Source organism: Ictalurus punctatus, chromosome 17 (genome assembly GCF_001660625.3).
Source record: "Ictalurus punctatus breed USDA103 chromosome 17, Coco_2.0, whole genome shotgun sequence".
NCBI classification, from domain to species: Eukaryota; Metazoa; Chordata; class Actinopteri; order Siluriformes; family Ictaluridae; genus Ictalurus; species Ictalurus punctatus.
In genome coordinates, this window is record NC_030432.2 from 21,914,092 (window position 1) to 21,928,022 (window position 13,931).

General features: G+C 36.2%; 2 protein-coding genes across 2 annotated transcripts; both read left to right on the top strand.

The window, feature by feature from the left end:
- Positions 1-2,074: 2,074 nt before the first annotated feature.
- On the top strand, positions 2,075-6,047 carry LOC108277435 (olfactory receptor 1509-like). The gene is made up of 2 exons (XM_047161497.2): positions 2,075-2,515; positions 2,850-6,047. The coding sequence occupies exon 2, from the start codon at positions 4,660-4,662 to the stop codon at positions 5,668-5,670; it is 1,011 nt and encodes a 336-aa protein (XP_047017453.1). The 5' UTR covers positions 2,075-2,515; positions 2,850-4,659; the 3' UTR covers positions 5,671-6,047.
- A 4,062-nt stretch (positions 6,048-10,109) lies between these two features.
- LOC124629112 (olfactory receptor 4K5-like) lies at positions 10,110-11,139 on the top strand. Its single transcript, XM_047161549.2, has one exon. It carries the CDS (start codon positions 10,150-10,152, stop codon positions 11,137-11,139), a length of 990 nt encoding a protein of 329 aa, XP_047017505.1. The 5' UTR covers positions 10,110-10,149.
- The last annotated feature ends 2,792 nt before the right edge of the window (positions 11,140-13,931 follow it).

Here is a 13,931-nt window from a genome sequence, read left to right on the forward strand (position 1 = left end):
TTGGTAAAGAGCAATGGATCAGGTTCTTCAAGATATACCAGGGGCACAGTGTTATCTTGATGACATAATTGTGACAGGCAAGAATGATGAAGAACGTCTCAGCAAAATGCTTACCAGGCTAAACGAGTATGGTCTACAGGCAATGAAAGAGAAGTGTGAGTTTTTCAAGAGTGAAATCTCATATTGTCGACATGTCATTGACAAACGTGGCTTACACAAATCACGGGAGAAAGTTGAAGCTGTGCTGCAGGCACCTAGACCAGAAAACATGTCACAACTTAGATCATATTTGGGCCTTGTAAACTATTATCACAATATTCTCCCAAATCTTGCTACAATGCTGCACCCACTTAATGCACTGTTACAGACAGCAACAAAATGGGAGTGGTCAGAAAAATGCAAGAAAGCATTCAAACAGACAAAAAGACTGATAACCTCAGATGAACTCCTTACCCACTATGACCCATCAGACTGGCATGTGATGCGTCTCCATATGGCATTGGTGCTGTTTTATCGCACACTATGGTCGATGGATCTGAGCATCCGATTGCGTTTGCTTCAAGATCACTGACGAGTGCAGAACACAATTATGCACAGATCGATCGAGAGGCCCTTAGTCTAGTATGGGGCATAAAGAAGTTCCATCACTACCTTTATAGCCAAAAGTTCATCTTAGTGACAGATCACCAGCCCCTTGTGTCCATCTTCAACCCCAGGAAGGGAACTCCGGTGATGTCAGCCACACGGTTACAATGTTGGGCACTTTTCTTGGGAGCCCATTCTTACAACATAGAGTTTAAAGGTACCATGATGCACAGTAAGGCTGATGCTTTGTCACGCCTTCCACTGTCTACAACTGAGGAAGAAAAGTCTTCCACTCAGGATCCAGAGGAAGTGTTCCATACAGCACTGGTGGACCAGCTGCCGGTAACAAATGCAGAGATACGAAAAGAAACACGGAATGACCCGACACTGTCAAAAGTGTATGACATCAACATACAGGGTTGGCCAGCTCATGGAAATGTTATGTTCCCAGAGTTTTCAATAAGACGTGAGCAACTGTCTGTCTGCCAAGGGACTCTGATGTGTGGCTCTCGTGTTATAGTTCCCGCTAAGCTCCGTACTAGAGTGTTGGAGAACCTACATGAGGGTCACCTGGGTACAGTCAAGATGAAAAGCCTCACTCGTAGCTACGTGTGGTGGCCGGGAATAGATAGACAGATCAAGGATCTCACAAAATCCTGTTCAGGATGTCATAGCATTCAAAATGTACCTTCTTAGGCACCCTTACATCCGTGGGAGTGGCCATCTGCACCATGGCAAAGGGTGCATATTGACTTTGCCAGGCCATTCATGAATTCCATGTTTCTGATTGCTGTAGACGCTCATTCAAAGTGGACCGAGGTCATACTAATGAAATCTACCACCTCAGAAAAGACTATTTCTGTTTTGAGGAGTATCTTCTCCAGAAACGGCCTACCTGAGCAAATTGTGAGTGACAACGTACCACAGTATACTTCAGACGAATTCAGACTTTTCATGAAGAGAAATGGCATTTAACACTTCAAGTCAGCACCACACCACCTGGCTACAAATGGGTTAGCTGAATGGTTTGTCCAAACATTCAAAAAGTCCATTATAGCTATGGAGAAAGAGGACATTCCTCTGCAACATAAGGTGGACAACTTCCTTTTTGTATACCGAAACTCTGTGCATGCAACAACAAACCAGACGCCTACGTGGAGACGAGCATACGTGGAGACGTCACGTTGATCAAATACTGGATGCTCAGCCAAAGAACACCCCTGAACAGTCTGCATTCAATAAACCAGACACAGTGTGTCTACCAGACTTATCACTTGATTCTGATCGTGACACTAACAAATGTATGACACCTCCAACAGAAACAGTTTCCCTTGAAAAGAACCCTCATGGTACTTCACAGATACAGAGGCCCTACCCTGAAAGGAACAGGGTGCCACCCAAAAGACTGGATCTGTAAAGAACTGTGTTGCATCAATTTTTGCCCATTACCCAAAGAACTTTAAGATTTAACATAGAGACAGATACTCACATATATTAACCAGATGAAGGTAGAAAGTAAGACACCGAGAGCCAGTGAGTGAGAAGAAGCAAGGGTCCAAGTTTATTTGTTCCATGAGATCCACACAGTTGAGACATTCCAAGGGTGATCTAAAAAACCAGATCTTAAGCTCTCCTTTTTATACAGTTTTCTTAGGGTCAGGCTGACCCAGACACCATTACGTACGTTAATTAGCATTTTTGAGTGACCTTGATCCCACTGTGTTCGCTTTTCCCAGAGTCCCTTATCTCGCGGCCCTCGCCGTTCCCAGAGCCCCTTATCTCGCAGGTGCAGCTCGGCTCCAATAGCCTTATATTTTGTTTTGTTTCACTCTTTAAAAAAAACTCTGACCTTAGTCTGTGTCACTCCTGACTGGATTTTCGTTGAGAAAGGATTCTCCACACCTTCAAACACACCATCTCTACATTATGAGTAAGTTTTATGTTTGTTCTGTATTTCTTTTTTATAGTGCTGGCATGTACATTACCCTATAATAGTTTATTTCTGTGTTCTGCATATACACCAGGCCTCCGTGTGTGTGTGTGTGCGTGTGTGTGTGTGTGTGTGTGTGTGTGTGTGTGTGTGTCTTAGTTGGACTTCGGCCTCTGTGTGTTTCTTTGCTTGTACTCCCCCATTTTTCCCATTACGTCAAATAGCATTTTTAGGTGTCAGTGTAAATAATAAAAATAAATCTAAATGTTACATCTAAAGTGTAAATCTAAATCGTCAGTGTCACATACAGTTCATTCTCTCCTATGTGTCTTAGGTGAATGTCAGTTTTTCTTATCTCCTTTACTGGAGGGGCTGGATTTGGATCTGAACACTCGCTATCAGCTTGTGCATCTCACTGCCGACATCACTATTCTGATCAAAGTTCTTCGCACCCCCTCTGGGAATGCAGGGTTCCCCCCCACCTCTCAGATATAGAATCCACCCAGAAAATGTGTGGGTGGATGCCTCTACACAGACTTCAATTTCAGTCCATAGAGGCCACTAAGTCCCCTGTCACAACTGGACTACAGCAACTCGCTCTTGGCAGGTGTGCACCTGTGTGCCATCCAACCTCTGCAACTGATCTAGAAGGCAGCTGTTAGACTTGTTTTCAGTCTCACTTATCTGTAGGTACTTACCACACCCTGCTCTGCACCACATTCTTTTTAAGCTGCTAGCATGGCTTGACTAGACTCACCATTCCTCAGGGAAAAAGAAATACATGCATCAAGAGTTTTCTCTGTGTTGGAACCAAGGTGCATCATCAAAAACTGGCACAAAAGCTGTTTTTGATAGAGCCTGCAAAGTACTTCTGTACTTCTGTCTCTCTAGATCAGAGCATCCCCTATATAACGCAAATGTAACTCAATGGTGTGTACCTCATCAACTGCATCTTGTTTTCAAAACACTACCTGCTAGTTAGTGGCAAGTCCACATCTGCACAAAGGTTTGTGTGAAGGCCAGTGTGGCCATGGGTGGTATCTCTCTGGGGGGCTGTATTACAACCTTTCTGAAAGGAGCAAAGCACCTCCATCTGCAACAAGTTCCCAAAAACCAAGTGTGGGATTTCTACTTGACTCCCTTAAGATACTGAACTGAAATGTTCATCAATAAAAACTGCTTATAACTAGTGATCACTTCCATAAAAAGACGGGGAGAAATGCATGCATTAGTGATAAGCTCATCATGTAGTGGTATCTCAGTAATTAAGATGTTGGACTATTGATAGGAAGGTTGTTAGTTCAAATCCTAGCACTGTCAATCTGCCACTGCTGGGCTCTTGAGCAAGGCCCTTAACCCTAAACTGCTCAGTTGTATAAATGAGATAAATGGATGTTGCTCTGGATAAGGACATTGCCAAATGCAGTGAGTACCCAGATGACTCTGTATTGACCTTGTGATCAAACTCTAGGTTTCTGACAAAGGTCACATTATCGATTGACCATGCAGTGTTACATGGACAGTGCACCTCCAACAATGATACTTAGATAAACAATTAATCTGAGAATCAGATGGCCCACATGTTTCAAAACATCACCTATAGCAAAACCTGCTTAATTATACCAAACAACATTCAAGTAGAACATACAGCATGCTTTATTATATGATTAGATATTATAGTATTATATTTACTTCAAACAAATACATCCATATGCAAAATACATTAAAAAAAAAAAAAAAAACTTCTCCATTCTATGATCCCAAACACAGACTTGTACAATATCCTCATCATATTACTTGTTGTTTGTTTTTTCGCTTTTGTTCTTTACTGCAGGCCACTGTGTCAAAGCTCCAAGGATACCTCACAAACCCACAATCCAATGTAACCAAGCATCAACAACTGTGATTTGAAAAACATTTGACCTGTGGGATAATGTTAACATGCAGAAATCTAAATATTTAAGTCTCTGGGTAGATAAACGCGTGGTGAAAATGAACACCCTCACCTCAGATGTGTTCAGTTTGTGGATGTCATGATGCTGTGGCACCTTCACTGAATTAGTTGTCATCATACTTAGTCTTATCAGTTTGTTGTAGGTAAGAAAGCATATTTGCAGTAAAACAAAAATAATTTCCAATGTTAAATGTCTCAACTAGTATTTTTTATGTTGTTTCTTCCAGGTCTTGAAGTTATAATGGGGGCAGACACATATCTTAATAATTCAAATTTAACACGTTTTATGACTATTCTGACCATGGAATCATTGGACATACCTCCATCCAGTGCTTCATCAATATTCGTTTTTGGCATCATCACATACTGTTTAATTTTGTTCTTCCAGTCCATGCTACTTGTGACTATTGTTGTAAAAAGGGATCTGCATAAACCAATGTACATACTGCTGTTTAATTTGTCTCTATGTGACCTTATGGGAGCTACAGCTTTTTTCCCACAAATGGTTTGCAGTATACTGTCTCAGAGCAGAGAAATATCCTACCCTGTCTGTGTGTTACAAGGCATCCTAATTCACCTTTATGGAGGTGGATCAGTCTTATTTCTCACTGTTATGGCATATGACAGATATATTGCCATTTGTAAGCCTTTGAGATACCACAATCTGATGACACAAGGTACCTTGGTGAAACTTATTTTTATGGTCTGGTCCATAGATGTTGTTATAATTGGGTCTACATTTATACTCACGATAAGCAAAGAAATTTGCAGGACAAATATAGTGGACATGTACTGCAATAATCCTTCTTTAATGAAGTTAAGCTGTGAGGATACAAGAGTGGTTAACAATTATGGCTTGTTTACTATAGCTCTTATACAAGGCTCTTCCATACTGATAGTGTCATTATCATATATCAAAATCCTAATTACCTGTCTTTCTACAAAACAGGCAAAATCTATAAGTAAGGCAATGCAAACCTGTGGGACGCATTTAATTGTTTTTCTGAGTCTGGAGATCAACACACTCTTTGCACTGATTTCACACAGGTTAGATGCAGTATCTCCACACTTAAGAAGGGCCTTTGGTGTTTCAGTTGTTATCTTTCCTCCAATTCTTAACCCTCTAATTTACGGGTTGAAAACAAGGGAAATTCGACAAGCAGTGTTTACATTTTTACAAAGAAAGATTTCTTCTATCTAACAGAAAACTAAATGCAAATACAAAGTCTTTCGCAATGTACCAAATACATTAAGTTTAAAATAAATAAATAAATAAATAAATAACTAGGCTTGTCCTTTGCACTAAATTAAAATGACTTCTGAAATTATTCACTGAAATAGAATTGAAATATATGAATATTTTGAAATTGTATTTCTGATATTCAAAAACATTTTATTTTACGATCAAATAATAAAAAGCGTATATTAAACATACAATAGGATAAGCATGCTGATGAGCTGTTAGAGGACCTTATATTTATTTTGCTGTCATAAAAACTAAATAATGTATAATTAACCTAAATAATACTTTGATGTTATGCATATAAGTTTTATAGTCAAAGTCTAATTCAACTTTAACATTCTGCATATTGCACAACAAATGAGGTAATGTGCCCTTTCAGTGATACATTATACATCACACATTAAACGAAATCATTAAATGCAACCAATAAAAAGAATATATCTGGTAGTGTAAATAGTTTAAGGACCATTATTTAATTTCCCACTGAAATTCACATGATTTAATTATTTGTAAGATTAGCACAACTCTTTGTCCAGTAAACATGTGGTCACTTTAAAAAAATAAATAAATTATTATATTATTATAATATTATATCATATTATTGTATTCGATACACAGAAGAGAATTCATTGTGTCCAAGAAGCCACCATTTGCATCACTTTTGTATTATTTTTCTTCTGTTTATCTGTCTAGGGAGAAGCTAGTTCAAGAACTCATCTAATTTGATTTCAGATTAATGCTTTTGTACTAAAAGTCACAGTGTTTTTTACTGGAACTCACAGTGCATTATGGGAATTCTGTGTTGTGAACCTATGTCACGATTTGGTTTGTTTTGTGATATTAACAATATAGATAAATGTATTTGCAGATTAACCTTAGGCTAGAATATTTCACGTGTTAAACACATGAATTACACCATAATCTGTCTGTGTTGGGTAGGCCTCACTGGTTTACTTGTTAATCCCAAGTGATAAAGAGATGTTTGCTATTGGATGCCGATCAGGACACAGAGAACCCAATTATAGTGAAGCAATATTTTATTCAAACTGCAGGCACCATGTTACTTTATGTCCATGATTTCTGAAATAAAATATAATCAATAATTAATATTGTGTTTATACTATAGTAACAATAATAAGTTTTGAGGCACTAATATCTAATAATAAGATGGGACACTTACAGTGCTGCTTCAAGTCAAAATGGGATCCAGCATTTCATTATAATGCCCGTATGATTTTCTCAGAATATTTTCTTTTAATAATGATGGAGAGTGATAATTTAAGAACGACGAAATATATTCACAATGAATGCACAATTCTTTTTTTTCACAATTTAAAAAAAAAATAATAAATTCATTAAATTGTTATTTTTGTGGAAAGCCAGCAGAATTATGCAGCCCTGTCAATGGTCTGTGTGAACTATATGGTAGGGTTCAAAATGTCAATGCATATTTCTTTTATTTGTACAGACACACAGTATAAATGTGGTTTTATTTAGGGATCAATAAGGCAGTCAGGCTAAACTCAAATCATTAGCATAATATTAAAGACCTTGACCTTTTTAAAATTTCCATGAGCAGGTTTTGCATATAATGTCCATGTATTGCACATACCCATTTACTACAAATCAGAAATGTGCATTACTGTGAACTGTTGGACTAGTTAAAATCTTTTTGTGTGGTACTTGAGTTGGAGATTTTAGCGAAACCTGAGAACCTTCCCCATGAGCTTTCACAAGCTGTCCTTTAAAGAACAGTAAAATAAAACCCTCGCTTTCATGCAACCTGTTTTGTTTTGTCCAATGGGATCCAAATGCACACACCTAGTTTAAAGATTTTTAGGAAGATTTTTAGAAGAAAAAAAAAGGATATTCTATTATAAATACTAACATGCTCATTTTTCGTATCTGTATTTGTATTCTTTTGGGACACATTATCTGTTAAATCCAAATAATGCATGGGTGTTCAATTACACCTCTAGTATACAGTATAAGTTGGATTTGCATAAGAATTTCTACTAACACTCAGTGCTAATAAACAAAGGGTAAAGGGTTTGTTACTTAGCCCGCGTCTCAAACTCAGTATGAACAAATATGTACACATCAAATTCTCAAAAATACTTTTGATATTTTAGAACAAAATTACTATGCACTCAACTTACAATATTAAATATATAAAAGGTACCATACATTTCTCACATATGCATGTACACACAATTATTGGATAAATGAATTAACATTGCCTCTTATGTTGGGAAGATCAGCTACCCACCTTCCTCCTTACTTTATCTCACATCACAAGAGGGCACTCAATGGCTTTTGCAAATTAAAGAAACAACAGAATTATATTATTTAGTGAAATAACAATAGCAATGGTTTCCAGCTTCTCTATCATAACATTGAAGGGGGAGGCTCGTATTGTTTATGTTTAAAATCTGATGAAAACTGTTGCATTTTTCTGCAGGTCTCTTTATGTGTTTCTATGTCCTATCCATAAATCACATAATTATAAGTAAAGAGATTCAAGGAATATGCAGACAGGTATACAGTAATGCATTTATATTTGGGCAGTGGTGGCTCAGTGGATAGGGATCTGGGCTACTGATTGGTATCGATCTCCCACTGGCCTCTGAGCTAGGCCATTGATACTTGTCTGCTCCAAGGGCACTGGTTCATGAGAGACCCTGCACAAGGAAATGGGTAGGCTCTCCTCCTTTCTGTTTTATGCACAATCCAAAGCGTGGTTAGCAAAGCCTGCCTTGCCAGCCTTCAAATATATGCTCTGTGTGCCATAGTTGCTCCTTGGACACTGCTTCAAAAAGGCCCTAGAAAGTTTCAGAATCAAGAAAACCATCAGTTCCAAACATACCAGCAACATGGTGCCTTTAGATCACTATATTGCAACCCATATAAAGATTCCATCAACTTTGCATGAGCCCTATACATAAAGATTCACAGAAAAAAATCAGGTTGGGAGCACGGCCCCACAGAGAACAGATTCCATGCCACTGGCGGGACACTGCTAAAAACATTGAAACAAATGACATCTTAGCAAGTAATATATCTTGAATATTGTCACATTCATCTAGCATTTCCCATTATAAGATTACCAATAAACCTAAGATAAGATTATTACCCTATTTCTAGACATTTTACTAATTTCAAGCTTTAAATGTTCTTACTTTTTGGCAGAAAATGTTGGTTCTTTCTAGAAATAAATTAGTGAAAAATTATATCTAGAAATAGGGTCAACAATCATATACTTGGTTTATTGAAATCTTATAATAGGAAATAACATAAATTCATATAAACCCTGAACTGCTCAGTTGTATAAATGAGATAAATGTAAGCTGCTCTGGATAAGGGCATCTGCCAAATGCTGTAAACGTAAATGTACACGTGAGTGCCCAGATGACTCTGTATTGACCTTGTAGTCAAACTCTAGGTTTCAGAAAAAGGTCACATTATCGATTGACCATACAGTGTTGCATGCACAGTGCACTTCCTTCAGTGATGCTTAGATAAACAATTGATCTGAGAATCAGATGGCCCACATCATATCTTTCACTGATGACAGATGAAAGGAGCAGACTTGTTCAAACAGCAACTTGCCCACTGAGTGGTGGATATTGTCACTATGGCCTACTGGTAGGATGGACATCTGGACCCTACCAGTGACATACCACTCTATGAGGAGTGTCTAATCCCCGCTTCATGGGAGTTACTTAGTGGTATACTGCTGCAGGAAGTTTGCACTGCTGCTACCTACTGTCATTGTATCTCTGAACAAGACTATATAGAGAACATTAGACGGGAAGTTAAAAAGTTAAAAAGGGACATGTGGATCAACGTTTTAAAACCCCACCTATAGCAAAACCTGCTTAATTATACCAAACAACATTCAAGTAGAACATACAGCATGCTTTATTATATGATTAGATATTATAGTATTATATTTACTTCAAACAAATACATCCATATACAAAATTCATTAAAAGATGTCTCCATTCTGTACTCCCAAATACAGACTTGCACAATATCCTCATCATATTACTTGTTTTTTTTTTTTTTGTTTTTTTTTTGGGGGGGGCTGTTGTTGTGTTTTTTACTGCAGGCCACTGTTAGCTCCAAGGATACCTCACAAACCCACAATCCAATGTAACCAAGCATCAACAACTGTGATTTGAAAAACATTTGACCTGTGGGATAATGTTAACATGCAGAAATCTAAATATTTAAGTCTCTGGGTAGATAAACGAATGGTGAAAATGAACACCATCACCTCAGATGTGTTCAGTTTGTGGATGTCATGATGCTGTAGCACATTTACTGAATTAGTTCTCATCATACTTAGTCTTTTCAGTTTGTTGTAGGTAAGAAAGCATAGTTGTAATAAAAGAAAATAATTTCCAATGTTAAATGTCTTAACTAGTATTTTTTATGTTGTTTCTTCCAGGTCTTGAAGTTATAATGGGGGGAGACACATATCTTAATAATTCAAATTTAACACGTTTTATGACTATTCTGACCATGGAACCATTGGACATACCTCCATCCAGTGCTTCTTCAATATTCATTTTTGGCATCATCACATACTGTTTAATTTTGTTCTTCCAGTCCATGCTACTTGTGACTATTGTTGTAAAAAGGGATCTGCATAAACCAATGTACATATTGCTCTTTAATTTGTCTCTATGTGACCTTATGGGAGCTACGGCTTTTTACCCACAAATGGTTTGCAGTATACTGTCTCAGAGCAGAGAAATATCCTACCCTGCCTGTGCGTTACAAGGCATCCTAATTCACCTCTATGGAGGTGGATCACTCTTATTTCTCACTGTTATGGCATATGACAGATATATTGCTATTTGTAAGCCTTTGAGATACCACAATCTGATGACACAAGGTACCTTGGTGAAACTTATTTTTATGGTCTGGTCCATAGATGTTGTTATAACTGGGTCTACATTTATACTCACGATGAGCAAAGAAATTTGCAGGACAAATATAGTGGACACGTACTGCAACAATCCTTCTTTAATGAAGTTAAGCTGTGAAGATATGAGAGCTATTAACTATTATGGCTTGTTTAATATAGCTCTTATACAAGGCTCTTCCATACTGATAGTGTCATTATCATATATCAAAATCCTAATTACCTGTCTTTCTACAAAACAGGCAAAATCTATAAGTAAGGCAATGCAAACCTGTGGGACACATTTAATTGTTTTTCTGAGTTTTGAGATTAACACATTCTTTGCACTGATTTCACACAGGTTAGATGCAGTATCTCCACACTTAAGAAGGGCCTTTGGTGTTTCAATTGTTATCTTTCCTCCAATTCTTAACCCTCTAATTTATGGGTTAAAAACAAGGGAAATTCGACAAGCAGTGTTTACATTTTTACAAAGAAAGACTTCTTTTATCTAACAGAAAACTAAAAGCAAATACAAAGTCTTTCGCAATGTTCCAAATAAATTACATTTCCATTGCACTAAATTAAAATGACTTCTGAAATTATTCACTGAAATAGAATTGAAATATATGAATATTTTGAAATTGTATTTCTGTTATCCAAAAACATTTTATTTTACGATCAAATAATAAAAAGCGTATATTAAACATACAATAGGATAAGCATGCTGATGAGCTGTTAGAGGACCTTATATTTATTGTGCTGTCATAAAACTAAATAATGCATAATTAAACTAAATAATACTTTGATGTTATTTATATAAGTTTTATAGTCAAAGTCTAATTCAACTTCAACATTCTGCATATTGCACAACAAATGAGGTAATGTGCCCTTTCAGTGATACATTATACATACACATTAAACGAAATCATTAAATGCAACCAATAAAAAGAATATATCTGGTAGGGTGAATAGTTTAAGGACCATTATTTAATTTCCCACTGAAATTCACATGATTTAATTATTTGTAAGATTAGCACAACTCTTTGTTCAGTAAACATGTGGTCACTTTAATATATATATATATATATATATATATATATATATATATATATATATATATATATATATATATATATATATTCCAAAAATGTGATGAACAGGTTGAGGATTCTCTCTCAGAGCAGCTGTATATAAAGAGCGTATGTATAAATAAAAGAATGTTAGATATTCAGTGTATTGTTATATAACATGGTATCAACATGGAATGTTTCCAACATATTATTGTATTCAATACACAGAAGAGAATTCATTGTGTCCAAGAAGCCACCATTTGCATTACTTTTGTATTATTTTTCTTCTGTTTATCTGTCTAGGGAGAAGCTAGTTCAAGAACTCATCTAATTTGATTTCAGATGAATGTTTTTGAACTAAAAGTTACATTGTTTTTTACTGGAACTCACAAAGCATTATGGGAATTCTGTGTTGTGAACCTATGTCGCGATTTGGTTTGTTTTGTGATATTAACAATATAGATAAATGTATTTGCAGATTAACTTTAGGCTAGAATATTTTCTTGAGTGGAGATGTATTAAACACATGAATTACACCATAATCTGTCTGTGTTGGGGAGGCCTCGCTGACTTACTTGTTAATCCCATGTGATAAAGAGATGTTTGCTATTGGATGCCGATCAGGACACAGAAAACACAATTTTAGTGAAGCAATATTTTTATTCAAACTGCAGGCAGCATGTTACTTTATGTCCATGATTTCTGAAATAAAATATAATCAATACTTAATATTGTGTTTATACTATAGTAACAATAATAAGTTTTGGGGCACTAATATCTAATAATAAGCTGGGACACTTACAGTGCTGCTTCAAGTCAAAATGGGATCCGGCATTTCATTATAATGCCCGTATGATTTTCTCAGAATATTTTCTTTTAATAATGATGGAGAATGATCATTTAAGAACAATGAAAAATCTGCACAATTAATGAACAATTTTTTTTCTACAATATTTTTTCAATAAATTAATTAAATTGTTATTTTTGTGGAAAGCCAGCATAAATATGCAGCCCTGTGAATGGTCTGTGTGAACTATATGGTAGGGTTCAATAAGTGAATGCATATTTCTTTTATTTGTACAGACACACAGTAGAAATGTGGTTTTATTTAGGGATCAATAAGGCAGTCAGGCTAAACTCAAATCATTAGCATAATGTTAAAGACCTTGACCTTTTTAAAACTTCCATGAGCAGGTTTTGCATATAATGTCCATGTATTGCACATACCCATTTACTACAAATCAGAAATGTGCATTACTGTGAACTGTTGGACTAGTTAAAGTCTTTTTGTGTGGTACTTGAGTTGGAGATATTAGCGAAACCTGAGAACCCTCCCCATGAGCTTTCACAAGCTGTCCTTTAAAGTACAGCAAAATAAAACCCTCGCTTTCATGCAACCTGTTTTGTTTTGTCCAATGGGATCCAAATGCACACATCTAGTTTAAAGATTTTTAGGAAGATTTTTAGAAAAAAAAAAAAAAAAGGATATTCTATTATAAATACTAACATGCTCATTTTTTCGTATCTGTATTTGTATTCTTTTGGGACACATTATCTGTTAAATGCAAATAATGCATGGGTGTTCAATTACACCTCTTGTATACAGTATAAGTTGGATTTGCATAAGAATTTCTACTAACACTCAATGCTAATAAACAAAGGCTAAAGGGTTTGTTACGTAGCCTGCGTCTCAAAGTCAGTATGAACAAATATGTACACATCAAATTCTCAAAATTACTATGCACTCAACTTATAATATTAAATATATAAAAGGTACCAGACATTTCTCACTTATGCATGTACACACAATTTTTGGATAAATGAATTAACATTGCCTCTTATGTTGGGAAAATCAGCTACCCACCTTCCTCCTTACTTTATCTCACATCACAAGAGGGCACTCAATGGCTTTTGCAAATTAAAGAAACAACAGAATTATATTATTTAGTGAAATAACAATAGCAATGGTTTCCAGCTTCTCTATCATAACATTGAAGGGGATGTCTCGTATTGTTTATGTTTAAAATCTGATGAAACTGTTGCATTTTTCTGCAGGTCTCTTTGTGTGTTTCTATGTCCTATCCATAAATCACATAATTATAAGTAAAGAGATTCAAGGAATATGCAGACAGGTATACAGTAATGCATTTATATTTGGGCAGTGGTGGCTCAGTGGATAGGGATCTGGGCTACTGATTAGTATCAATCTCCCACTGGCCTCTGAGCTAGGCCAT